This window comes from Salmo salar, chromosome 29 (assembly GCF_965601325.2).
Source record: "Salmo salar chromosome 29, fSalSal1, whole genome shotgun sequence".
Classification (NCBI taxonomy): Eukaryota; Metazoa; Chordata; class Actinopteri; order Salmoniformes; family Salmonidae; genus Salmo; species Salmo salar.
The window spans coordinates 15,064,232-15,090,270 of record NC_138319.1 but is presented as its reverse complement, the minus strand read 5'-3'; the positions used below and the strand labels follow the sequence as shown (position 1 = coordinate 15,090,270).

At 46.7% G+C, this 26,039-nt stretch overlaps 2 protein-coding genes across 9 annotated transcripts in view; both read left to right on the top strand.

Annotated features, from left to right (window-relative positions):
- LOC106590186 (dnaJ homolog subfamily C member 13) overlaps positions 1-25,230 on the top strand; it is a 45,408-nt gene extending 20,178 nt beyond the window's left edge. For 4 of the 8 annotated variants that reach the window (XM_014180915.3, XM_014180916.3, XM_014180908.3 and 1 more), the window contains 51 exons: positions 1,990-2,031; positions 2,868-3,068; positions 4,169-4,375; positions 4,560-4,655; positions 4,897-4,988; positions 5,261-5,427; positions 5,635-5,714; positions 5,793-5,962; positions 6,202-6,234; positions 6,987-7,086; positions 7,246-7,353; positions 7,508-7,663; positions 8,043-8,099; positions 8,199-8,320; positions 8,481-8,556; positions 8,935-9,030; positions 9,168-9,308; positions 10,529-10,546; positions 11,205-11,287; positions 11,500-11,653; positions 11,771-11,874; positions 12,049-12,208; positions 12,366-12,530; positions 12,737-12,841; positions 13,032-13,234; positions 13,401-13,485; positions 13,760-13,914; positions 14,039-14,239; positions 14,375-14,576; positions 14,702-14,817; positions 14,911-14,989; positions 15,131-15,266; positions 15,512-15,696; positions 15,989-16,063; positions 16,302-16,421; positions 16,602-16,985; positions 17,146-17,259; positions 17,434-17,550; positions 17,915-18,092; positions 18,362-18,453; positions 18,639-18,738; positions 18,838-18,912; positions 19,036-19,148; positions 19,379-19,548; positions 19,801-19,843; positions 20,015-20,188; positions 20,281-20,460; positions 20,738-20,878; positions 21,145-21,288; positions 22,350-22,449; positions 23,949-25,230. In XM_014180915.3, the coding sequence (XP_014036390.2) occupies positions 1,990-2,031; positions 2,868-3,068; positions 4,169-4,375; positions 4,560-4,655; positions 4,897-4,988; positions 5,261-5,427; positions 5,635-5,714; positions 5,793-5,962; positions 6,202-6,234; positions 6,987-7,086; positions 7,246-7,353; positions 7,508-7,663; positions 8,043-8,099; positions 8,199-8,320; positions 8,481-8,556; positions 8,935-9,030; positions 9,168-9,308; positions 10,529-10,546; positions 11,205-11,287; positions 11,500-11,653; positions 11,771-11,874; positions 12,049-12,208; positions 12,366-12,530; positions 12,737-12,841; positions 13,032-13,234; positions 13,401-13,485; positions 13,760-13,914; positions 14,039-14,239; positions 14,375-14,576; positions 14,702-14,817; positions 14,911-14,989; positions 15,131-15,266; positions 15,512-15,696; positions 15,989-16,063; positions 16,302-16,421; positions 16,602-16,985; positions 17,146-17,259; positions 17,434-17,550; positions 17,915-18,092; positions 18,362-18,453; positions 18,639-18,738; positions 18,838-18,912; positions 19,036-19,148; positions 19,379-19,548; positions 19,801-19,843; positions 20,015-20,188; positions 20,281-20,460; positions 20,738-20,878; positions 21,145-21,288; positions 22,350-22,449; positions 23,949-24,046 (6,513 nt within the window). In that variant the 3' untranslated portion in view covers positions 24,047-25,230. Of the gene's footprint in view, positions 1-1,989; positions 2,032-2,867; positions 3,069-4,168; positions 4,376-4,559; positions 4,656-4,896; positions 4,989-5,260; positions 5,428-5,634; positions 5,715-5,792; positions 5,963-6,201; positions 6,235-6,986; positions 7,087-7,245; positions 7,354-7,507; positions 7,664-8,042; positions 8,100-8,198; positions 8,321-8,480; positions 8,557-8,934; positions 9,031-9,167; positions 9,309-10,528; positions 10,547-11,204; positions 11,288-11,499; positions 11,654-11,770; positions 11,875-12,048; positions 12,209-12,365; positions 12,531-12,736; positions 12,842-13,031; positions 13,235-13,400; positions 13,486-13,759; positions 13,915-14,038; positions 14,240-14,374; positions 14,577-14,701; positions 14,818-14,910; positions 14,990-15,130; positions 15,267-15,511; positions 15,697-15,988; positions 16,064-16,301; positions 16,422-16,601; positions 16,986-17,145; positions 17,260-17,433; positions 17,551-17,914; positions 18,093-18,361; positions 18,454-18,638; positions 18,739-18,837; positions 18,913-19,035; positions 19,149-19,378; positions 19,549-19,800; positions 19,844-20,014; positions 20,189-20,280; positions 20,461-20,737; positions 20,879-21,144; positions 21,289-22,349; positions 22,450-22,670; positions 22,781-23,948 lie in introns of all 8 variants that reach the window. The other 4 variants (XR_001325015.3, XM_014180911.3, XM_014180910.3 and 1 more) reach the window with 4 other exon arrangements.
- A 430-nt stretch (positions 25,231-25,660) lies between these two features.
- The window catches only part of topbp1 (DNA topoisomerase II binding protein 1), a 36,482-nt gene continuing 36,103 nt past the window's right edge, over positions 25,661-26,039 (top strand). Inside the window, exon 1 of the mRNA XM_014180907.3 lies at positions 25,661-25,997. The gene's annotated coding sequence lies outside the window, so the exon portion shown is untranslated. The remainder of the gene's footprint in view (positions 25,998-26,039) is intronic.

Below are 26,039 nucleotides of genomic sequence, written 5' to 3'. Positions count from 1 at the left end.
CATGCTTCCTCCTTTTCACTCTGGCAATAAGGGTAGTATTGTGGAGTAACTACAATGTTGTTGATCAATCCTCAGTTTTTTCCCATCACAGCCATTACACTCTAACGGTTTTAGTCACCATTGGCCTCATGGTGAAATCCCTGAGCGGTTTCCTTCCTTTCCGGCAACTGAGTTGGGAAGAACACCTGTATATTTGTATTGACTGGGTGTATTGATACACCATCCAAAATGTAATTAATAACTTCACCATGCTCAAAGGGATATTCAATGTCTTATTTTTTATTTATTTTTTACACATCTACCAATAGGTGCCGCCCTTTGCGAGGCATTAAAAAACCTCCATGTTGTTCGTGATTGAATCTGTGTTTGAAAGGGACCTTACAGATAATTGTGTGGGGTACAGAGAGATGAGGTAGTTATTCACAAATCATGTTAAACACTATTATTACACACAGAGTGAGTCCATGCAACTTATGTGACTTGTTAAGCACATTCTTACTCCTGAACTTATTCAGGCTTGCCATAACAAGCTTTTTTTTTTTTTTTTTTACAAACATTTGAAAAACATAATTCCACTTTCACATTATGGCTATTGTGTGTAGGCCAATGACTCAAAAAAACCTCAATTTAATCCTTTTTAAATACAGGCTGCAACAGAACAAAATGTGGCGAAAGTCAAGGGGTGCGAATACTTTCTGAAGGCACTGTATGTCTAAATGTTATTAACAATGGAGTTTTTGTGAAAGAGCTTCATAAACAAAAAAGAGAGCAATGCATCAATCTATAAGACTTCAAATATGGCCTACCTACTTTCTGATACAGAACACAGTGATGTGTACAGAACCTGTCAGCCGTAATGAAGTGTAGTACACTGTCATGAACTGCATCTAATGGTTTCAGTGTGTTGGCAGCTGCATTAAATAGATGTCGCCGTAGACCAGGACCGGTAGGAACGTTGACTGAATGTTCTGCTTTCTATTATTAAGTGAGACGCATTACCTATTTCTATCGAAGAAACCCATTTATATTTTTAGCTTCTTAGTTAACTCATCAGTATGTTTTCGAAAAGACAACTTGTCGTCTATCCAGATGCCCAGATACTTGTAAGCAGGTACACAGTCAATATAGGTACCATCCAAGGTAAAATTGTTGTACGCCCTAGAAAACACCGTTTTTACCCGCTTTCAATGCTAGCTTGAGGGCAATAAAGGTTTTCTGTAAAGCAATGAAGGCAGAGTGAAGATCAGAAAGAGCCTTGTCAACAGAATATACAACAGTATCGTCCGCAGACAAGTGGAGGTTACAATTTATTACAGACAAACCAATGTTGTTTATATAGATGGTAAAAAGTACAGGGCCCAAAATCGACCTTTGTGGGACACATTTAGTAATAATATCAATGCATATCAGTAAATCCCAGCAATAAATAAATGCATACAACCAGCATCTCAAATTTCTTGGGAACGGTCCAATTTACACTACATGATGACATGAATGTTGTTTTTACATAATTAGCCATTCCTCACCATTTTTGCAATCTAAACTGAAGATACTGTAACCACAAATATCAATGTCCTTATCAGACATCAAATCATTCAGGCAAGTCTCTGTGAGAACCAATAAATCAGGGCTCGCGTCCAGTACCCAGATATCGAGGCCATTTATTATTATTTTTTCAATCAAACTCTGCACGTTTGTGTTCAACAGCCTAAATCATCTTATTCAAAGGATATCTCAATCATCTAACTAAAAAGGATACAGTGCATTAGGATGAATTTAAATGGATGACAATGCATCACGGCCCGTATTCATAAAGTGTTGCAGAGTTATAGTACTGCTCTTGGATCCGGTCCCCCCCCGTCCACGTCCACGTAATCTTCATTATGAGCTAAAAGGCTAAATGGGTCATAGATCAGCACTCTGAGAAGTTTTATGAATACGGCCCAGATTACAATGGATGTTTAATCTGATCTCCCATTCTCTCTGCAGAGATTCAGGACAGACTTCTCTGAGGGAAAGATAACTGGCAGGGTGAGTATTGAATGAGGTAATGGAGGAAGGAGCGGGGGAATGAAGACCTGAACAAAAGAGGGAAAGGAGAACAGAATGCATGATCTCATTACAGAGGAGAATGGAATGATATGAATGCCGACATGAACGAATGAATGAATAAAAGGTGGGGGAACAGAACAAATGAGTAAACAAACACTGCACACACCCTAGGGCAATGTTGAGTAGAGAGGAGGAGGAGGAGGAGGAAGGGCAGAGTGGAGCAGCCTCTATTTCTTCTTCCTGAGTTGCTAATAATAGGATCTGTGTTCTCCCTCTCCTGCGCTGAGCTGGTCGAGGAGACTCCCTGAGGGTTTTATTGTGTCGGTCCCAAATGGCATCCTATTACCTATGCAGTGCGCTACTTTTGGTCAAAGGTAGTGCACTATATAGGGAATAGGGTGCCATTTGGGACAGAGCACATGTCTGTTGGTTTTCTACATCAGCACAATCCCATTTCCTTGAGAGGTTGGAATAGAACAGCTGCTCACCTGCTCCCCTAAGGGTGACTTTCATCTACAGCACAGATCGATCCAACTTCCTGGTGATTTCATCGAAGAGGAGCACAATGGATGTGAACCCAAATGGCTCCCTATATAGTGCACTACTTTTGACCAGAGCCCTATGGATTTCTATGGGGTTTTCTAAGCATTAGCATTACCTAGCTCTGGTCCAGGGCATTACTGTACGTGCGGCTTGCCGACGTTGAGCACATAATTACCCGGACCAGAGCTAGGCGTGATAATGCTTAGAGCTATATCATGCAGTGATGCTACAAGTTTTGTCCACTTTGTTAACATGGGTGTCCCTCCCGTCAGCGCTACAACTGTTACAAGCACCACTGGAGCGACACGCGGAAGTCGGTGAGCCTGGAGGTGACCCCGGGGGGCATCGACCAGATCGACCCCCAGACCAACCGTGTGGTGTGCTCCTACGACTACCGCTCCGTGGAGGGCTTTGCAGAGGTCAACGACTACCAGGGGGGCTTCTGCATCCTCTATGGGGGCTTCAGCCGCCTGGTACGTACCTAGGGGGGAGGGTAGTGTGTGTTTACGTGTCTTTGTGTGTGTGTCTCTCTCTAAACCAGGGCTCTCCAACCCTGTTCCTGGAGTGCTACTGTCCTGTAGGTTTTCATTCCAGCCGTAATCTAGCGCACCTGTTTCTAATAATTAGCTGGATGATAAGCTGAATCAGGTAAGTTACAACGGGTTGGAACGAAAACCTACAGGACTGTAGCTGTCCAGGAACAGGGTGGGAGAGCCCTGTGTCATGTGAAAATCTTCCCAGTGTGAAATAGTTCCCACTTATTCTGATTTGTGTTATTGTGAGGTCATGTTGTAAAATGTTGAGTCAATAATGGCTGAGCTCCTGCAGATGTTTCTCACACACCCCCTCGCCCTTGATCTAGCTAGCTAGTGTAATTAGCTGTAAACTGGTTGAGATGGATTGTTCTCAGAGGTGTGCTGTTCTAACTTGTTTGTATAGCTAGCTTACAAATGTATGCACTGTCAATCGTAAACGTAGCGCAATCGCAAAAAAATCTCTCCTCACGTCAACCCTCAGCACTTTGACGCGCGAGTCCGGGTATTTATATGCTAACCTCACTCCTCAACAAGCTTCTGATTGGTCAGTCAATACTCCTGGTCACCATATGATTTGGCAGATGCTCACAGAACAGTTTTTCGAGGTCGAGGGAGGGTGTGAGAGAAACAGCCGCACGAGCTCAGCTGTCCCCATAAAGAGACGACCTCAGCCGTCCCCATAAAGAGACAAGAAATTTTATAGCATGACGTCAAAATCACTACACGATCAGAGGGACTGGGAACCGTTTCGCGCTGGGATGGTTTTTACATGACACCCTGCTCTAAAGGGTCGCTTGTCTGTGTGCAAATGTGTTTATGCCCTTGAGAAATTCTACTGTCCAGGACTGATTCACCATTTGTATTGCACCCCCACCCCTTCCCATCCCCCTCTCTCTCTCCACCTTTCCTATTGCCTCTCTCTGTCCTTACTTCCCTATCTCTACCTTCCTTCCTATCCCTCCCTCTCTTACCTCTTAACTATCTCTCTCTCTCTCTCCTCTCCCCTCCTCTCTCTCCCTCTCTCCCTCCCCCTTCAGCACCTGTTTGCATCAGAGCACCGGGATGAGATCATTAAAAGCGCCATTGAGCACGCGGGCAACTTCATCGGCATCACGCTGCGGCTGCGTAAGGACCCGCTGACCTTCGAGGACTTTGTCACGGACCGACTCGGGAAGTACGGCTCAGACGAGTCCATCACCTCCCTGGCTGAGTTTGTGGTGCAGAAGATCTCCCCACGCCACTCGGTCAGAATCGCTCCTATCCCTATCGCTCTATCCATTACTTTTATAAATGTCCTGTTTAGTGTTTACCTTTTTATGAGTATGCAATTTTTATTTATTAGGACATTGAGATGAACATTTTATTTGTGGTCAACTGGCCCTTTATAGACTTGAGACTAACTTCTTCTGTGCTGTTTGTCCCTGACAGGAGCCCGTCAAGAGGATCCTGTGCCTGACAGAGACATGTCTGGTGGAGAGAGATCCAGCTTCCTACAACATAGTCACCATCAAGCCCTTTGGAGAGGTGGGTGGCTGCAACAACTCCTACATAAACACTGGGGCTGACTCATAGTCAGCTGATGTAAGAAGGGCTATATAAATTCATTTGATTGATTTCAGAGCTGTCTGTTCTATCCATTCTATTTCTATGGCCCGGCCTCTGCCTCAGGCTCTGTTAAATGCCATGTTTGTCTTTTTCAAATAAATTTGACTGAAGCGCCGTTTCTTTAATTGTCATTTGGGGGAAATGCTGTGTGTATCTGCAGGTGTTTGCTCTCATCTGCGATGCGGAGAACCCCCAGGTGTTCACCATAGAGTTCATCAGAGGCCAGATCAGGAAGTACTGCTCCACAGACAGGTACAGTGAAACACACAGCTCCTATTGTACACATGCAGTATCATGAATTACATATTTTCCCTCTACGGTTTCCTTCCACACTTTTTTCTTTTTACACCAAATCTATCGGTCTCACTCTACGCTCTGCTGTTCTTCATGCGTTCATGTGTGTTGTATTTAACCCATCCCACATCTCTCTTTCTCTGTTTGAAAATGTGTGTATTTGTGGGTCATATCTGTGTCCCTAGCCTCTCCATCTTATTGATCTGAATCTAACGTGTGTGTGTGTTTAGAGACTCCCTGATGGCCAGCCTGCTGGACGGGGTGCGTGCGTCGGGTAACAGGGACGTGTGTGTGAAGATGGCCCCCACCCAGCGGGGCCAGCGCTGGGGCCTACTGAGCATGTCTGTGGACGAGGAAGTGGAGAGCCTGCACCTCAAATTTCTGGCAACGCCCCCTAGTGAGTAACACCTTTCACGGGTGTATTCATTAAGCACCAAACGGACGCAAACAGAATGAAACAGGGAGGGACTATTTGAACTTGTCCAATAACAAACGTTCATTTTCTGTTGCAAAACGTTTTTTCTACAGTGTGCCCTAATGCGTACGACCCTGTATGTCTAAAGGACTGATGGTTTGACCATGAGTCCCTGTCTGTCTCCCTCAGATGGAAACTTTGCAGACGCAGTGTTCAGATTCAACGCTAATGTATCTTACAGCGGTGTGCTGCACGCCGTCACCCAAGATGTAAGTGTGTTCAAACCTACCAAACGACTGTGTGTGTTACGCTATCTTTAACATTCCTCTCCTCTTCCTGTCTCTCAGGGTCTGTTTTCGGAGAACAAGGAGAAGCTGATAAGCAATGCTGTCTTGGCCCTGCTCTCACAGGAGTGTGAGCTGCCGGGCCCCAACGCCGAGCTGGAGAGCCACTTCCAGGCACTCCGACGCCTGGTGGCCTCCAAGGCCGGCTTCCAGGCATTCACACAGCTTCCCAAGTAAGGCCTCGACACACACCACACACACACACTTCTTCCTGAATTCCCTCTCTCCCTTCACTACCCTCTCTCCCTTCAAAGCTCTGACTAATTGTGCTTTTCACCTCCTCTGCTACGTTCTCCCAGTCCTTCCGCTCCTCCCTCCACCCCCCTCTCCTACTGATAGTTGTTGCTATGCAGTATTGTGTGGTAATGTGGTGGTAAGTGTGTAGGTAACAGACGTACTCTGTCATTCCAAGGTCTGGTCAAGGGTCTGGATTCACAGATGGAACGTAAATATGAATCCATACATCTCAGTCTGCCCTCTCTGTCTGATTTCCATGTCCTACTTGTCTTCCCTGTCTGTATGCCCTCCGTCTGTCTATGCGCGCTCTCTAGCTCCGTCTGCCTGCCTTCTGTCTAAGACTGACTACGTCTGTCTGTCTGGCTCAGATTGTTCGCTTGTCTCCGTCTCTCTGCTCTCCTTCAATCTGTCTACTACTCTCCTTTCATGTGTCACACACCGGGAGATCAAAAGAGAGGTGACGTCATCATCTCCTCCGCCTCTGTCTGCGCGTGTGTGTGTGTGTGTGTGTGTGTGTGTGTGTGTGTGTGTGTGTGTGTGTGTGTGTGCGCCTCTCTCTTTCTGTCTTTATTTCCCTCCATCTGTCTCTCTCTCGATCTGTATCTCATGTATCCAGGACACTGTCTGTCTCTCTCTCGATCTGTATCTCATGTATCCAGGACACTGTCTGTCTCTCTCTCTCGATCTGTATCTCATGTATCCAGGACACTGTCTGTCTCTTTGGGGTCACTGAGATGTATGAGAGGATTTCAATTCTGTGTTCCTGTATAGTTGAGAATGAACCCCCCAGACCCTTTTAAAATGATATTTGTAGACCAGAAATGCCGTAAAAATGTGTCTGTCTGCGTTGTTGAATTTCCAGTCTCAATGAGCCTCCCCCTTGTCTCCATATCATATCATGTCAATGAAGTGAATGAGTCTTTGTCTAGTTTAATGTGTGTGTGTGTGTGTGTTTTGCAGGTTCCGGGAGAAGTTGGGGGTGAAGACGGTGAAAGCTCTGAAGAGGAACAACAACGGAGTGACACACGCCGCCATAGACATGCTCTGTGCTCTTATGTGTGTAAGTACCATTTGCATTCCCCTGAGCAGAAAGTTCACAGACCATCTAACACACACTTCCGGTGTTTACGCCATGACACTACAGAGAACGTGACTGTCGTTGGTAATGCACAATTTCCATTTACAACTTTTTCAATTGCAATCGTCTGCATCCTTCCAGCCGATGCACGATGACTATGACCTGCGACAGGAGCAACTGAACAAGGCCTCCCTGATGTCCTCCAAGAAGTTCCTGGAGAACCTTCTGGAGAAGTTCGTCAGCAACGTGGTACGTGTTTCAGCCTCAGCCCCTTTCTAACTTTTGATATCGGTGCCGAAACCTGCGAGCGAAACCGAAGGAAGCCATCTTGTTTCTTTAACAACAGTCTCCTTCACAATCTTTTTTTCCTTTTTTTTTCTATATCCTCCCTCTCTCCCTGCAGGACCACGGCATGGGGGCTCTGGTGATCAGCTCGCTGCTGGACTTCCTGACCTTTGCCCTGTGCGCCCCCTACAGCGAGACCAGCGAGGGACAGCAGTTTGACATGCTGCTGGAGATGGTGGCCTCCAACGGACGCACCCTCTTCAAACTCTTCCAGGTAGCTAGGCGGGGCGAGAGAAAGGTAGTCTGGAATCCATAACTGACATGCTCCGTTTCAGTTTGGGTTCCACGCTAAGAATAAGAGAAAGGGGAATGTTTATTAAAAAAGACACTTTTCACTACAAGGAAGGAAGGAAGGAGGAGGAAGGAAGGAAGGAAGGAAGGAAGGAAGGAAGGAAGGAAGGAAGGAAAACACTTAAGTAAAAGGTGTAGGTGGGTTAAACTAAAAGATGGTGGACAATTTGAAAAGAAGAAATAGTATTGTCAAACAGTTTTTGTCTGACATGCTCTGTATACAGTATAAGGTATGTGTGACTATCTGTTTTGATGGGATTCATTTAACATTGTCTCAGTGAGGAGTTGTTGTTGTTTTCCAGCACCCCTCTATGGCCATTGTGAAGGGAGCGGGCCTGGTGATGAAGGCCATCATTGAGGTGAGGTCGGGGGGGAGCAGGTCTTGATATGACAAACAGGATAATTATTGTGATTTATATTGGCGATGATCAACAGTAAATGACTGTTTTGTTTATTAGGAGGGGGATAAGGAGATAGCCACTAAGATGCAGGAACTGGCTCTGAGTGAGGGAGCACTGCCCAGACACCTGCACACCTCCATGTTCACCATCAGCTCAGACCAGAGGATGCTCACCAACAGGTAAAGGACTAAGGGTCCATATCGGTTTCCGTCAGATTTTTACGTAAGTCTCCCATAACGTCCGTGCATGATTTACTCAAACGTCCAAATTACGCATCCCTATCTCAAGTTAGGATTCTGACTAATTCACTCATGGTTTTTAAACTGTTCCTTCCCACAGGCAGCTGAGTCGTCACCTGGTGGGCTTGTGGACAGCAGAGAACCCCATCGCCATGAGCCTCCTCAAGAGAATACTGGTTAGGCTCCCGACGGGTGTTCAGTAGGGCTGTGACGATACCAATGTAGCAATCTTTTTTACCATGGCGAAAATGAAAACACAAAGCAGACCGAACTCTTTTAGTCCTTTAAAAACCCGCTGTCTGTAAAATATTGTGTGCTCTAGCTTGGGAAATAAATACATGTGACTGGATGACAACATAATGTTTGTTTCCAACATAAATCTGCTTTGTGTTTGGTTTCCTAGCCACGGTGGTAAGGAGTATCACGATACTGCTATCGTCCCAGCCCTAGTGTTCAGGCAATTCACTTGTGTACCATCCATACGGTTAAGAGGCAGGGAATTTGGTAGTGTATAATCCTCTCTCTTTCTGTCTCGCCATCTCTCTCCCCCTCAGCCGACGGGGCTGCTGGCGTACCTGGACAGCCCTGATGCCGTCCCGGAGAAAGACGTGGACAGGATGCACATCCGGGACAATGTCAAAATCGCCACGGTAACCTGCAGCGGAGACAATGGCGACATTCCCCTTTACCAGCTCCGTACACTGTTGTGGTACCTTTAGACATTACTGTATGCTTGGATGTTTTTTTAACTTTTACTCACCGGCCTTTTCGTGTCTGATCATTACAGGACCAATTTGGTCAGCAAAAGGTGCCCGACTGGCAGCGGGTGGCGGGCAAGGCAGCCAAAGAGGTGGAGAAGTTTGCCAAGGAGAAGGCCGACATCGTGCTAATGCACTGGAGGGACAAAATGGGTATCGCCCAGAAGGAGGTGAGGAGGGACTCACTACTCGCTTTTCTCCCCCCATTCAGGGGTTTCATTCTGGGCCAGTAGTCCTAACGGTGATGCCCTCATTCAGACTCCTCTTGCTCCTCCTGCTGGCGCTGAGCGGTATTGCAGGCTGTACTGCTTCCATAGCTGTCTGCTGGACTGGTCCAGTTACTTTTGTACCAGTTAGCATGGCTAGCATTTCTATCACCCAGCAACTTTGCCATGGGGGAGACACTCTGGGAACCAGTGGGTTCTGAATCACATTCTAACAAATCTGCTTTGCTGTTTTGGATGCTGCTGAACAGATATGCGCTGCTTGCTTTGTGTGTGCGTCTGCCCTCATTTGTATGCGTCAGAGATCTTGGTGAAGTGTAGTATTGCTGGGATTGATGTTTAAACTCTTGGTGCTGTTATGACTTCTACTTAAAGAGTGTATGAATGATGCCACCGAGTAAAATTCTGTGCATTATGGTGACGGAATGAAACGCAAGCATTTACAGTAACAGTGTCGCAAAGACAGTGAATGCGAGATGTCTTGTTTAAAGGACTAATGTGTGTCCTTTAAACCGACCATCTGACCAGGTCTGTTTATTAACAGGGAACACTCTCTCTCTGCCCTCTTCTCCTCTCTTCTACGGGCCGACAGCTGCTTGGCACAAATCTTTAATCAAACCTCCTTTTAAATCAACTGGGCCACAACGCTGCCACAAACCGAAGTTCACCTATACTTTGTGACCATCACTGGGTTTTTGTCTCACCACGCTAGGTTTGTCTAAGTACCAAGATAAACAGAAACTTGTTAGTGCGGATTCTGAATGAGACTATTGTTAGAGGGCTGAGGGGGTGTAGGGAAGTCCAGCTCAAATCAATCATTTAATTGAACTTTCTTTTATCTGCCAACCAATCACCTCACACATTTTAAAATTGCTGCCACATCGGTTGTGATTTTCCTTTCAGTTAATGTTCATTTGATACAGTAAAAGCTTTTTTTTAAATAGACCCACTGTCATCGCATACGGTGGGTGAATCTGGACTGGAGGCTGTCGTACTGTTTTTGTCGATAAAGATTTTGATCGTATGGTGCAGATTGCCTTTGACCTAACTTCAATGAGAAGTATCTCTGTTTGATCTGACTGAGGACCAATAATCTCTCTGTGTTGTCTCTTACCCCACCCTGTCCCTCTTGTCTGTTGGGGTTCTCTGCTGTCAATCAAATGCAGCAGGACAGAAATAACCTGGTAAGTAGAACTGACCAATGGGAACCCCTCTTCCTCCTTTTTGACCCCCTCCCACGCCTACCTGTCAGTTTTAGAGCTCATGTAGCACGTTATGTTGTGGGATCCCATCTCTGTAGCTGGATTTTTGTCACTGTTTATGTCAAAGGTTGTGTGTGTTTTTGTTGGTGTTTGTTATCATGACAGTATTTTTCACCTGGTGGTCAGTGACATTAAACATTTTGAATTCATTAATACTGTGAAAAAAGCATTTTGTAACATTGTGGGTTTTCAAAGGCGATAGATAAAATGCATGCCATTCAATACATGCCATACCTTTCCTCGTATTTGTTTTCATCAATCACCTGTAATGTGACTGTGTTGTACCTTCAACGTTGTCAAGATCAATATATGTCTGTGCCCTTGCTATCTTCCATTACTGTCATTGTCAAGCCAAAGATGACAATTCGTCAATGACCGTGATTGACAGGGAATTGGCCTGATAGCATAAACTGACTGGCGCTCAAGCTGTTGTGAAGGCTGGTATTAGTGGGGGGGGGGGGGGGGGTCATAAATCATCTTAGCTGCGGTCGTCCTCTCGTGTAGATCAGTTGTCCAGCAACGCGAGTTGACCATTGGAGAGGTGTAGCGGTGACTGACATTGTTCTTGGCTCTACTACAGAACCCCAGCCAAAAACCTGTCATTCTGAGGAAGAGGAGACAGAGGATCAAGATCGAAGCCAACTGGGAGCTCTTCTACTACAGGTAGGTACATTGGTCACTTGCTCACAAAATGGCCGCCTGACTCTCTCTTACTATTATAGACTTTGTTTTATCCTTTATTTTTTATGTTTAATGTTTCTCCGGCTGGAGCATCCTCCTACTTTAAATGCTCAAATAAATTCCTGCATTAAAAGTGAATATTTAGATTTTGGATAAGTTGTCCCATCTCAATCTCTGGTTCTCCTGTGTCCTAGGTTCCAGTTGGACCACGCGCGGTCCAACCTCATCTGGAACCTGAAGACGCGGGAGGAGCTGCGGGACGCTCTGGAGGGAGAGATGAGGGCCTTTGGCGTGGACCGCGAGCTGGGCAACGCTAGCGTCATCTCCTGGAACCACCAGGAGTTTGAGGTCAGGGGTCAAACCAAATGATGACCATATTTATATTTTGATCGTGTGGCTTGGTAGCTGACGTGTGTGTGTGTGTGTGTGTGTGGGGTTGGGGTTTGTTTTTCGTGTGTGTTGCAGGTGAGGTACGAGTGTCTTTCGGATGAGATTAAGATTGGTGATTATTACCTGCGTCTGCTGCTGGAAGAGGATGAGTCGGACGAGTCTGGGGCCATCAAGAGATCGTAAGACATCAGCTACCTACAGCGCAATCGGCCATGTTTAACCCATCTAATGACAATATTGCTCTTAAATCCAAACGAAAGGAATAAAGTCATGTTCAAACTGTTAAATTTCCCCAAAGTTTCTTTAGCAATATCCCTTCCTCATCCCTCTCTCTCGCTCTTTCTCCCGCTCAGGTACGAGTTCTTCAATGAGCTCTACCACCGTTTCCTGCTCACCCCCAAAGTCTCCATGAAGTGCCTGTGCCTGCAGGCTCTCACCGTCGTCTATGGGAAGTGCTGCGAGGAGATCGGCCCCTTTACCGACACCAAGTACATCGTTGGCATGCTGGACCGGGTCAGTGCTGTGACACACACACACACACACACACACACACACACACACACACACACACACACACACACACACACACACACACACACACACACACCAGTCAGAGATCCGTTGGGACAGTTTCGTAATGGTAAGAGTCTCTCCCCCTCTGTATTTACAGTCTACAGACAAACTGGAAAGAGACAGACTGATCCTATTCCTTAACAAACTCATCCTCAACAAGAAAAATGTGAAGGAGTTGATGGACTCCAATGGAGTCCGCATCCTAGTGGACCTGCTCACCCTGGCCCACCTACACACCAGCCGAGCCACCGTCCCACTACAGGTAGGTCTTCACAACTGCCCTCTCTGAACCACCCAAATTGTAGCATGTGCTTCTCATCGCGTATCTAACGTATGTTTTGATACAGTTGCAGACCATGGAAGCGTATAGCTGTCAGAAGTCAAATAGAATTTCGACAGCTATATGCTTCCATTACAGGCCAGTCTGTCTGGTTTCATGTTAATAACGTGCGTCTTTGTGTCTGTCAGAGCAACGTGATCGAGGCCGGGGCGGACATGAAGAGGGAGAGCGAGAAGGAGTGGTACTTTGGGAACGCAGACAAAGAGAGGAGGGGCCCCTTCAGCTTTGAAGAGGTACGTTTCTACTGAATGCAAAACCAACACGCATGCTAAGCTCTACCCCCATAGGTAGAGTTTCTCTGGGTCCAGTGCCATTGCTTAGATATTTTGGGGTATCCAAGACAATGTATATTTTGTAACGTCGGTGAACTATCCCTAAGCATGATATCTTGATGACTGAACACGTACACGTTTCCCCCATCAGATGCAGGAGTTCTGGAGCAAGGGAGTGCTGACGGCCAAGACGAGGTGCTGGGCCCAGGGCATGGACGGCTGGCGCCCCCTGCAGGCCATCCCGCAACTCAAGTGGTGCCTGCTGGCCAGTGGGCAGGCGGTGATGAACGAGACGGACCTGGCCACGCTCATCCTCAACATGCTCATCACCATGTGCTCCTACTACCCCAGCAGGTAGGGAGTTCAGACTCTTTAAAAAAAAAAAAAAACATATATATATATATATATATTCTTATTTTTTTACTGTCTCTTTCTTCTCTCTTGCTCGGCCCTCTCTCTCCCCATTTCTCTGTTTCGCTCTCACACAGTTTTAAAAATGTGCCTCTGTGTCTTTCCCCAGGGACCAGGACAATGCCATTATTCGTCCCTTACCCAAGATCAAGAGAATGGTCAGCGATAACACCTGCCTCCCTCACATTGTCCAGGTGAGCAGAACCAGCCTATTATTAGGTACATCCTTCCTACCTCAGTGGGACTTCCTGGTTAAATACACAAAATGTCATCAAATGTGTACTATTTCCTCTTCTTTTCACCTTCCTATATATAAAATAATCTGAAGGTTGCTTGAGATGAAAACGTTGGTCAAATAAGATCCGTTCAATTGTTGGACTCAACATTAAAAGTGAGATGGAGGTTTTTATTTTTGTTAAATGAAACGTTTGCTCAAATGTCTCATGTGCTGTTCCCTTCTCCAATCAGCTGCTGCTGACCTTTGACCCCATCCTGGTGGAGAAGGTGGCCAACGTGCTGTACCTGGTGATGCAGGACAACCCCAACCTGCAGCGCCTCTACCTCACCGGCATCTTCTTCTTCATTATGATGTACACCGGCTCCAACGTGCTGCCTGTGGCCAGGTCCGACTGCAGGAGAGATGCACACGGACACACGCATGTCATACACACACACACATTGTGCTGTTCAGATCGGTCTTTTACGTTGTGCGTTTTGGACTCTGTCACGTCTTGTGTTTTCCTGTAGGTTCCTGAAGTACTGTCACCTGAAGCAGGCCTTCAAGTCAGAGGAGGCCAAAGGTACGGACATCGTCCAGCGCAGTGTGCTGGGGCCGGTGATGCCCGAGGCCATGGTGTGTTACTTGGAGAACTACGAGGCAGAACGCTTCTCCGAGATCTTCCTGGGAGAGTTTGACACGCCAGAGGCCATCTGGAGCAGCGAGATGAGGTAGACACAAGCTTGCTGTCTGTCTGGGGAGAGGTCTAACAAATAGTTTTGACGAAGGTTTTTCTATCCGTTTGTCTACATCCACCTCTTGTGTGTTGGTTTGTGTCTGTCTCATCCCCCTTGCCCCCACTCCAGGCGGATGATGATTGAGAAAATCGCGACCCACCTGGCTGACTTCAGCCCACGGCTGTACAGCAACACACGAGCCCTCTACCAGTACTGCCCCATCCCTGTAGTCAGCTTCCCCCAGCTGGAGAACGAGCTCTTCTGTAACATCTACTACCTCCGCCACCTGTGTGACGCCAACCGCTTCCCCAACTGGCCCATCCGAGAGCCCGTATGTTCTGTGTGTGTGTGTGTGTGTGCTTATTGACTGTGTGAGACTTGGGAGAACAGTCTTGTGAAGGTGTCAGTGTATGAGCGAGATGGAGACTGTTAATAATAGTGCTCTGCCCCCTGCAGGTGAAGCTGCTGAAGGACACCCTGGAGGCCTGGAAGAGGGAGGTGGAGAAGAAGCCTCCCTCCATGTCTGTGGACGACGCCTACGAAGTCCTCAACCTGCCCAAGGGACAGGGACAGTAAGTGGCCTTGCATACATAATGAAGATGCTTCTCACTCTCTAAGATGTCTATCGGTACTCTCTATATGGAGTATTTTTGGTTTCTCCACAGACACGAGGAGAGTAAGATCAGGAAGGCCTACTTCAGACTGGCCCAGAAGTACCACCCGGACAAGAACCCAGAGGGCAGGGTATGTTACCGCACCATTGCTGCACTATATAAGGAATCGGGTGCCATTTGGGACCCAGACATCATCTGAGTTTGAGGAGTTTTCCACTCCTGTCTTCATTGTTCAGAGGGGGGGTGTTAATAACTGTCTTTGTGTGTTCAGGATATGTTTGAGAAGGTCAACAAGGCCTATGAGTTCCTGTGCACCAAGTCGTCCCGCATTATCGACGGCCCTGACCCCGAGAACATCATCCTCATCCTCAAAGCCCAGAGCATCCTCTTCAACAGACACAAACAGGGTCTGACACTCTAATACTCTCTCCACTGTCTGTAGTATTCCATGTTATACGCATCTAAAGTGAATACGCATGGAAGGTGCGTCAGTCGCTAATTGTAAACACAACTAGAGACGCCATTTTTGGATTTGTGATAGACACAGTAGCGTTGCTATAGCTAGCAAAAGAGTAGGAGCTATATTATATATGACACTTTTGCTACTTTCCGAGAGTAATATTAATGTAAACTGTTGTCCTCTTGTTAACAGAACTGGAACCCTACAAGTACGCAGGCTACCCCATGCTCATCAAGACCATCACCATGGAGACGGGTGATGAGCAGCTGTTCTCCAAGACTTCCCCCCTGCTCCCGGCTGCAATCGAGCTGGCCTTCCACACGGTCAACTGCTCCGCCCTAAACGCTGAGGAACTACGCAGAGAAAGTGGCATCGAGGTAGAACTAACAACCCTACTGGCTATTCAGATATCAGGATCATATTCATTAGGCACCAAACGGAAGTAAACGGACTGAAACCGGGAGGGATCTACTTGGAGTTGTCTAATAAGAAATGTTTATTTATTGTTTTTTAATTGAAAAACGTTTTGCTTCATTTTGGAACTAATGAATACGACTCAGATACTATTGTTGCGACAATATTCACCTTTTCCGACCGACATTCCTACATTCATACTTTGATGGTTTATAACATGATCTAAAAAAAAGTATTCACCCCTTTTTCCGGCAGATTCTGTTAGACGCGCTGTCCCGGTGTGTCGCTGTTTTAACCGCTTCCAGCAAGTCTGATGACATGGCTGTTCAAGTAAGATCACCAGATCCACAGTGCAGAGCTGTGGTCACTTACGATTCCCCCACCAGAGACCGGGGTTCAATCCTAGTGTCTACCCTTTCCACTTTATCTGTCTCTCCCTCTGATTTCCTTACTGTCTGAATAAAGTGTCAAATCAACATTATTAGCACTGTATTCTGACCCGTACATGTCTGGCTGGAAATGAGTGGTACAGTTCAGTGTTGAAAGGGGTTGTGTTGCCTGTGCCTAGGTGTGCGGCCAGGTGTGTAAGTGCTACAGTGTAGCGGCTCAGTTTGAGGAGTGCCGGGAAAAGATCATCGAGCTCCCCAACATCATCAGGGACCTCTGTCACGTGCTCTACTATGGGAAGGTGAGATCTCCACTTAATCATATAACAACAGCCTTGTATCTCTGGCTTTGTATACACCGTGATACCACTGTATCATCCAATACAGAAAGGACACACATTTATACTTAAAAAAAAAAAAATGCATTTTAAAGTTGAGCGTATACCTTCATCTGAAAGCAATCTTCTCTTGTACGCTCTCAGGGTCTCCCGCGGACGGCGGCGCTGGCCGTGCAGTGCGTCAGCTCCTTCGCCGTGGATTACTTCCTGCAGACGCACCTGTACCACGCTGGCGTGCTCTGGCACCTCCTGGTGCACCTGTTCAACTACGACTACACGCTGGAGGAGAGCGGCGTGGCCACCAGCCAGGACACCAACCAGCAGGAGGTGGCCAACAGCCTGGCCAAGCTCAGCCTCGTGGCCCTTAGCCGTCTGGGGGGCTACGCCCCACCCACCGGAGAGGGAGGTGTAGTGGAGACTAACGGGGTGGAGGGGCAACCCCCGGAGAACCCGACGATTCGTAAGAGCCTGGCAGCCATGCTCACACCCTATATTTCGAGGAGGTTAGGGTCGGCGGTACCGGCTGAGGTTAGTGATTATGGGAAAGTGTAAAAGGTAGATATGCAGATTAGACACAATAACACACACACACTCATAGACCCACTAGTTAAAACACTCTTGACGATATTACTATGCTTTGCCAAACTTCACCCACATTCACTCATGCTTCTGTTTCCATGTCTACCAGGTGCTGAAGCTGCTGAACAGTAACTCTGAGAACCCCTACCTTATCTGGAACAACGGGACCCGGGCCGAGCTGCTGGAGTTCCTGGAGGCCCAGCAGGAGGCCAACATCAGGAGGGTGAGCAGAGGAGAGCGTATGGACTGGCTCTATCATATGTTTCAGCATGGACGTCTGTTGTCGCTGTAGGACTGGCACGTGTTCATTAGGCACCGTACAAAAGAAAATGGACTGTGTATTATTGGGCATCCTGTGTTGTGAGTATAGTCATGTCTCTCTATCTCTCTGTCCTAGGGGGAGAACGATAAGAGCTTTGGATCAGAGTTTGTGTTCAGCGACCACGGTAAAGAGCTGATCGTGGGCGAGATCTTTGTCAGGGTCTACAACGAGCAGCCTGCCTATCCTCTGGAGGTGAGCCCCGACACTCGGCGTAGCGTTTGACCTTGCATCATACTCCTCCCAGTTACTGTCAACCACTGTTCAAGCAAATCGCTACTAACAACATTGTAGTCATTGTCATGTCATAGTCCTGTCGTTAAGTAGCACTGAGTCACGGTAAATCCATTTGCTTCACGCAGCTCACAGTAATATCTGAAAACCTGCAGGTAATTATGTGGTAATACCTAGGTATTTAGCTACAATAATATAATTAAATAGAACGCTAGTAATTTGATGTATTTCTAGGCTATATCCATCCATAGATTTAGTGTGTAACGCCAGATAAAAGGTGTTATAAGCTTTATTATAAGCCTATAACCATGTCTCCATGGTCCAGTACCCGAAGGCGTTTGCAGCCAGCCTGCTGGACTACGTGGGCTCCCAGGCCCAGTACCTCACCACCCTGCTGGCCATGTCCCAGAGCAACAAGGTGGAGTCCCAGCAACATGCCGAGAGGCTCCGCTGGGCCGAGATGGCCCTGGAGGCCCTCCGCAACGTCATCAAGAACAACCCAGGTACACAGCAACCTACTTCTGTGATTACTACAGTCACCCTTACTGCTACTGCAGTCAAAACTGCTACTACCATTTCTTCCACTACCATGAAAAGTACTTTTTAAGATTGCTGAAGCAAGCACACACGTTTGGTTTTAGAAGAGTTAAGATATGCCCCCTCCTAGTTGTGTTTTGTACCGTCTCCGTGGCCTTTTCTCCTCACCTGAACAAACTGAACGAGTGCTCATTGGTCTTTGCGGTTTGCTGACTTGGCTCTTTGTGACCCCCAGGTTCGGAGACGGAGTGCATCGGCCATTTCAAGCTGCTGTTCTCCTTGTTACGGGTTCACGGGGCTGGGAAGGTACAGCAGCTAGCTCTGGAGGTAAAACACAACTACAATATTCATTGTTTTTATTTTATTATCGACGGAATTTGTTATAGAACGCTTTCGTGTGATATCCCGTGGGCCGTATCTTTTTTTGGGAAATCAACCATTCAATCAGCCCACATGCATGCGCTGTATATTTCAATCTGCGACCTGAGACCTGTCTGTGTGTCCTCCCTAAGGTTGTGAACACGGTCACCTCCAACCAGGACTGTGTGGCCAACATCGCCGAGTCCCTGGTGCTGTCCAACTTACTGGTCCTACTGCACTCTCTGCCCTCCAGTAAGACCACAGAACACCTGCTGCGTCTACTAGTCCGTTCTACTAGCTATATACACTTTATTCAAAAACCCCCTGTCTGATTTTCGGTATCCCTTTCAGGCCGGCAGCTTGTACTGGAAACTTTATACGCCTTGACCTCCAACACCAAGATAGTCAAAGAAGCTATGACTAAGGGTCGGTATTATACCGATTTTTGTTCTTGAATATACCGTGTTATATTCTGTTGTGTATATGGGCTTATATCATTGTCTGTTGCCATGGGTAACCTTCCCGCTTTCCCTCCCTCCTCTCCTCCAGGTGCGTTGATCTACCTGCTGGACCTCTTCTGTAACTCCACCCACCCCCAGGTGCGCTCCCAGACAGCCGAGCTCTTCTCCAAAATGACTTCTGACAAGCTGGTGGGGCCCAAGGTGAGGCAGTATCCCTGTGTGGAGGATCATAAGGAGAGAACTTATCCCTCTAGAGACTACTTTAGTACTGTGCCCCAAATGGCACCCTATTCCCAATTTAGTGAATAGAGAAAAGTAGTGCACTAAATAGGAACTAGGGTGCCATTTGGAAGTATTTTCTTTTTTCTCCCTCACTTATTCTGTCCCACCTCTTCTGTCCTCGCTCTCTCTCCCTCATCCCTCCCTCTCAGGTGCGGCTAACTCTGATGCGTTTCCTGCCGGGCGTGTTCATGGACGCCATGCGGGACAACGCGGAGGCGGCAGTGCACATCTTCGAGGGGACGCACGAGAACCCCGAGCTCATCTGGAACGACGGCTCCCGGGAGACCGTCTCCACCACCGTCCGTGAGATGATGCTCGAGTACGCAACCACTTTTTTTTTCTCTCTCACACACACACACACACACACACACACACACACACACACACACACACACACACACCCCTGTGGCTTTGTGGTCGTTAGGCCCCAAATTGTTAAATTGTTCGTGGCCCTGTAAAGTGTTGACATAATAACAGCACAACATTTAGCTGTGAAATGATGAAATACACCATTTATACTGTATATTTGATGTGTCTTTTGTACGATATATTACTCCCTTATCCTCTGCAGGCACTTCAAACAGCAAAAGGATAATCCTGATGTCAACTGGAGAGTAAGTGTGTCCACATGCAATCTAATGCTGTTCTGTATGTTGTGGATTTCATTGTAGGCCTACAGTGAACGGGGATAAATGCTCAAGCAACAAAATAATCACATGGGATGCCCATGGTACTAATGTTTATGATATGGCGTGTTAATGGTATGCTGTTGACTGTATGCGCAGCTGCCAGAGGAGTTCACGGTGGCGTATGGGGCGGGGCAGGGTGAGCTGGCGGTGGGCGGAGTCTTCCTGCGTATCTTCATCGCTCAGCCAGGCTGGGTGCTGCGCAAACCCAGGGAGTTCCTAGTGTCCCTCCTGGAGACCCTTACTGAGCTGTACGAGAAAAACAACCCCAATGTGAGTACAAAAAATATCTCTTTGTCATCTCATAGAATACCCTGTATTTCCATTTTGGTTTGATAAACCTTTTTGCTGCTCGTTTCCAACAGGGTGAGGCCCTGGAGACAGTTACCACGGCGGCGGTGTGTTTGTTCAGCACACAGACCCAGCTGTGTGACCAGGTCCCTCCCCTGGGCCACCTGCCTCGCATCCTGGCTGCACTGACCCACAAGAACAACGCCGTGCCCAAGAGCTCCATCCGCCTCATCCACGTGCTGTCGGACAACGAGGTGTGTTCACAGTCTAGGGCTACAACAAACATAAATTCATGACATTTAATTGGCAAGATAAAATGACTACCATAAGGTAGTTTAGCAAGCTATAATTGGCGAGTGTAGTGGTATAAGAGTCTACAATAGTACTGTCTGAATGTAAGGAGGTCAACGGTCTTCCCATGGACACAATCTGTATTATATTTATTTCTGTCACACGTGGGAAATATATTTTAAATCTAATGCCATGTTTCTGTGTGTGTGTGTGTGTGTGTGTGTGTGTGTGTGTGTGCAGCAATGTGTGCGCTCCATGGCCTCTCTGGAGACCATCGGTCCTCTGATGAGCGGGATGAAGATGAGGGCAGACATGGCAGGACTGGCCTGCGAGGCGCTCAACCGCATGTTCCAGAGAGAGCAGACTGACCTGGTGGCTCAGGTACCTCGTCTCTGTTATGGCTACATATCAAATGGCACCCTTTTCCCTATGTAGTGCACTACTTTTCACCAGGGCCCATAGTAGTGCGTTATAGGGAATAGAGCCATTTGGGACGCATCCCATCGCTCTGATATTAAGTTTCATTTTCTCTCACCGTTTCTTACTGTTAATTCCTTTAGCAAAAGACATGGTGTTCTGTCCTTTTTATATGCGTTGTTATTCCATGTCATTTTAGTGTTTTAATGTGTTTGTACGTGCACACACAGGCCCTACGAGTGGATTTGGTGCCATACCTTCTGCGGCTACTGGAAGGGATCGGGCTGGAGACCTTAGACAACCCCTCGGCCACCAAGGCTCAGATCGTCAAGGCTCTCAAGTCCATGACACGCAGTCTGCAGTATGGCGAACAGGTAGGGCACCGCTGGCTGTATGTCAAATCAATATGGCATCCAACATATGGTCCAATATATTGTCCAACATATCAACAGGGCTCCAGACTAACATTTTCCCCTGGTGACAATGGTGCCACTACCTTTTACAGTTGGTGGCACCAGCCCATGATTTGGTCACAACCTATTTATAATTTTTTTTTGCAGCATTTTGCAGATTTAAAGATATTTTGTTGTGCAACCCAATCCAGGGATTGTCATGGATTTTGGGTTGGCAATTAGGCTATTGTATTTAATTGTATTTAATTTTCAGAATTATATTTTGTTCAATAGAGATGAATTTGACTACATCTTTCTGTGCACTAAATATCACAGGCTAATTTATTTGGCGCTAATTCACCACCTGAGTAAGTGGAAACTCAAAACACGTTAGCTAGGTCGCTAACTGGAAACGTAATACCCGCTGCTGGTTGCCATGTATTAATCTAACAGTAAATACAGTGTCCTGGAAAAAAACAGTGCAGTTGTAGCCTAGGTTACTACCCAATGAGGCTTACACTCGCAATGTCTCGTTCATCACAGCGGCAGGCCCCAGCGAAACAGAGTCAGGGCAGATACTTTTATCACAGGAATCTTGAGGGTAATGCACATTACTGTTTTTAAACAAGTCGCGGTTTTAGTAGCGTGAAAAAAAAAGAAATGGACATTTTGGAGTGAGGGGAGCATGTCGAATGTGCAGCTCGCATCAATGCGACCAATTAATAAAAATAAAAAAATGTAAATGTCACTCGCACAGCCAACTCAAAGGGTCGCAAAATGCGACTAAATTGTCGCAATCTAGAGCCCTGTCTTAACAACCTGTAGTCTACTGAGACAGAGCACAGCTGTTTGATGTATTTGAGCTTGTAGTTGAAATGTGTGTGTGTGTGTGTGTGTGTGAGATGTATTGTGTACAGTGTTTATTTTGTATACAGCAGTACTGTGTCTAAGAGACTTTTCTCCGTAGGACATTCAAGTTGAGCTTATCCTATCCGCTGTGGGTAGTGTACACGTGTATCAGTCTGAGTGGTCCTGTGTTGCAGGTGAATGAAATCTTGGCTCGGTCCACTGTGTGGAGTGCCTTCAAAGACCAGAAACACGACCTATTCATCTCCGAGTCCCAGACCGCAGGGTACCTCACAGGTAGGAATGGAATCTGCACACACATTATGTTATGCGCTACAAAGATGGTAAGTTTAGAAGGGGCATTCTACGGGCTCAATCTGAATCCTTCGTTCTTCTATGCTTCCCTTGAGGCATTTTGTGGCCGCTGCCTCTTCACTTTGTGCTTAGTACCTTCCCTCCTTTTCCTCTCTTCCTGCTTTCCTTCCCTTTCTCCTCTTCCTCCACATTTCCTTCTTCAGGTGTTTCCACCCCCTCTCTCATGGCGGCCAGCAGCCCCCTGCGGAGTGGGCTGTAGTTTCCTGTGCAGGGCCCTCCCAAGCGCGCCTCCTCTCTCTTTGCTCTGACGCAGGTAGACTTTATCCTTGCTCCCATGCCACCCTTCACCTCCACTCTTTGACATGGCACCCTCCATATTTTTTATTATTTCATATTTTTTTTTTTTTTACCCCCTTTTTTCTCTCCAATTTCGTGGTATCCAATTGGTAGTTACAGTCTTGTCTCATCGCTGCAACTCCCGTACGGACTCAGGAGAGGCGAAGGTCGAGAGCCGTGTGTCCTCCGAAACACAACCCAACCAAGCCGGAGGAATGTGTCGGAGGAAACACTGTACACCTGGTGACCATGTCAGCGTGCACTGCGCCAGGCCAGCCCCAGAAGTCGCTAGTGCGCGATGGGACAAAGACATCCCTGCCGGCCAAACCCTCCCCTAACCCGGACGACGCTGGGCCAATTGTGCGCCGCCCCATGGGTCTCCCGGTCAAGGCCAGCTGCGACAGAGCCAGGACTCAAACCCAGAATCTCTAGTGGCACAGCTAGCACTGCAATGCAGTGCCTTAGACCACTGTGCCACTCGGGAGGCCCTGTCACCCTCCATCTTGTGCCACTTTTCAGTTTTTCAATTTCCAATTTTCCCCCACTCATCTCCATCTCCAGACATGGATTGAAACACTGTACGGATGAAGTCCCTGTAGCACAAATCAATGGGTGAATCCTCTGAACAAGGAATGGGCCAGCCCTGCCCTTGATAAGCCAACAGTGTCCCTAACAAAGTAAAGTGGCAATATGCTAGCTGATGCTCTCAGTAGCAATAGTTCATATACTCGTATACCTCCATGCCATCTCAAGCACCACCTCCCCATACAACCAACCCTGTAGCATAATCACACGATGTAGCACTTGCATCAGATAGTGACTTTCACCACATCATGCCTCCTCAGTCACCCAGTTTGAACATTCGCAGTGGCCTTTAGTATGTCTTGCGTTGTAAAATTCTGGCAACTTTCCAAAAATTCTCAGGTTCAAAAAAATCCTTTTAGGATTCCAGATTCCCTGTTTATTCCCTCCTGATTCTAGGAGTCTTCCAACCTGAATTTCTGAAACAACTGGGAATTTTTGAAAAGTTACTGGAATTTTGCCACCCTAAGTATGTCTCACTCTTATGTCATCCGCTCGCTCTCTCTCTCTCTCTCTCTCTCTCTCTCTCTCTCTCTCTCTCTCTCTCTCTGTGGTTCCTGCAGGTCCAGGTGTAGCAGGCTACCTTACAGCAGGATCCAGCTCCACAGTGCTGCCCAGCGTTCCGCCCCCTGTGGACAATGACATTGGAGACTCAGGCTGATTTGACTGACTGACAGACGGGGGGGGGAGAGAGAGAGAGAGAGAAGTGCTCAGGCATCCACACTACCCTGTGGCTCACAGGCTCCAGCGCAGAGAGACTGCTCAGCTCTCTAGAGGGAGGAAGAGAGAGAGGGAGGAAGGAGAGGGGGCCGTCACAGACTATCATTGACTGTCTCCAAAATGTCTGCCCTTAAAATGTCGCTCTTCTTCCCCGCCTCCAAACAGCACTCGTTGTAAACCTTTGTTTGATTGTTTTAAAGCGAATGATAACACTTGTCATCGAGTCGACCTTTTTTTTTTTCTTCTGTTTTTCCGCTTCTTTGTTTTTTCCAATGAGACAAATAGTTTACTTTTGTATGAATATATTTTTTAATCTTAATTTTTTTGTGAGGTGGAAAGACGAACAGAAGAAAATGTGGACCTACCTCCCTCCATTCTCTTCTCCTTCCTCTCTCCATCATGCCCGGTCTCACTGCTCTGCCTGGCAGCACATACCCTCACAGATCACAGCCACGAGTCCTGATGGAGGGTACCTTATGTGTATCCGGCCTGAACATGTGATCACTGGACAAAGATGAACTTAATCTCCTCCGCTCACCTGTTTACAGGACCAGTCAAACCTTTCCTAATTTTATAATGTATGTTTTAGTGTCGTATGGAAAAGGTTGAAAAATGTTGTAAGGAGGAACTCAAAGAACTGTGGTGTATTATTGCTCTGGACCCCCCCCCCCCCTCTAAAGGGAACAGCACCGGGGACTTGAGACAGATGCTGACGTCTGGTCTTGCCCTGTCTGCCCCTTTTTGAAGTGGCCACATGTGCGTTCGTTGCCTCCTTTCTGTATTACTCCAATCATGATGATCCTGCTCCATACTTTGCTCTGCTCACTCTCTTTGAAGTTTGACTTTTCTGCCACCACCAACAAAATCTTTTTGTTCTTTTCCTTCCCCAGAATGCAAATAAGCACTCTAATATTTATAGGTAAATAACGGTCTTTACCAATTCAAATGAGCTTCTGCTAAGACATGAGGAATGATACTGACTGATTATAGATATATGTGAAAGACTAGTGCAATTGTGAAATGTTCAATGTAATATGACAAACTTTCTATATTGAATGTACATTTTAAAAGAATCAGTCGCACTTGTAAATACAATTTTAGGAAATAAAAAGGGAATCCACACTGTTTTCTTCATAATGTGTGTTTCTGTTGTCAGTACTACTGAGAAGAATGAATGACTATATAAAGTACAGTCAGATAAGAGAAATGTTAAACTTTATGCCAAAGTGGGGCATAGCAACACCACATATATTGACAGAACAAGCATACTCTTGTGCCATAAAGGTACAGAATCTTCAGCTGCAGTACACATACTAACAATACACATCTAATCACAATTTACAGGCCATACTTGTTAGTATTTCTGATATTTTAAGTAGACTGGGCTTCAGATTTGACCATATCATAGTTTATGTAATCTTAATGGTGTGCCGTTGGTGGCATGCTGAATGAGTTACACAGCAGGCAAGGGTTGAATTAGAGTTTATTTATATGCCTGCCAGCAGAGGGCGCACGTTCAAGGAAACGTTATTTTCTTAGGAGAACCTACAACCTCACTTCCGTCTGATTACGACTTCCGCGCGCGAATAGCAACGCCTTTAATATGTTTGAACTATTTGTTTTCTTTTTATTTGTGGTACACAAGTGATCGATACAATTGACGATAACGATTGTTAAGATTTAAACCTCTTATTTTGATGGTCTTCAAGCTCTGTGAATGACGTTCCAATTCGAGCAGGCATCCAGTCGTCTTCATTTGGGGCTCGTGCACCAGTGATTTTGGCCCCTTGCGAGCTCTACTTTTAAACCTGTTAATGTTGCTCGCTAGTTCTAGATAATTTAACAAACCTAGTTATTTCCTAAAGGAACAAATATATTGGCGGACCAATAAGGTAAGAACATTGGTGAACCAGGGCCCGGTTTCCCAAAAACAT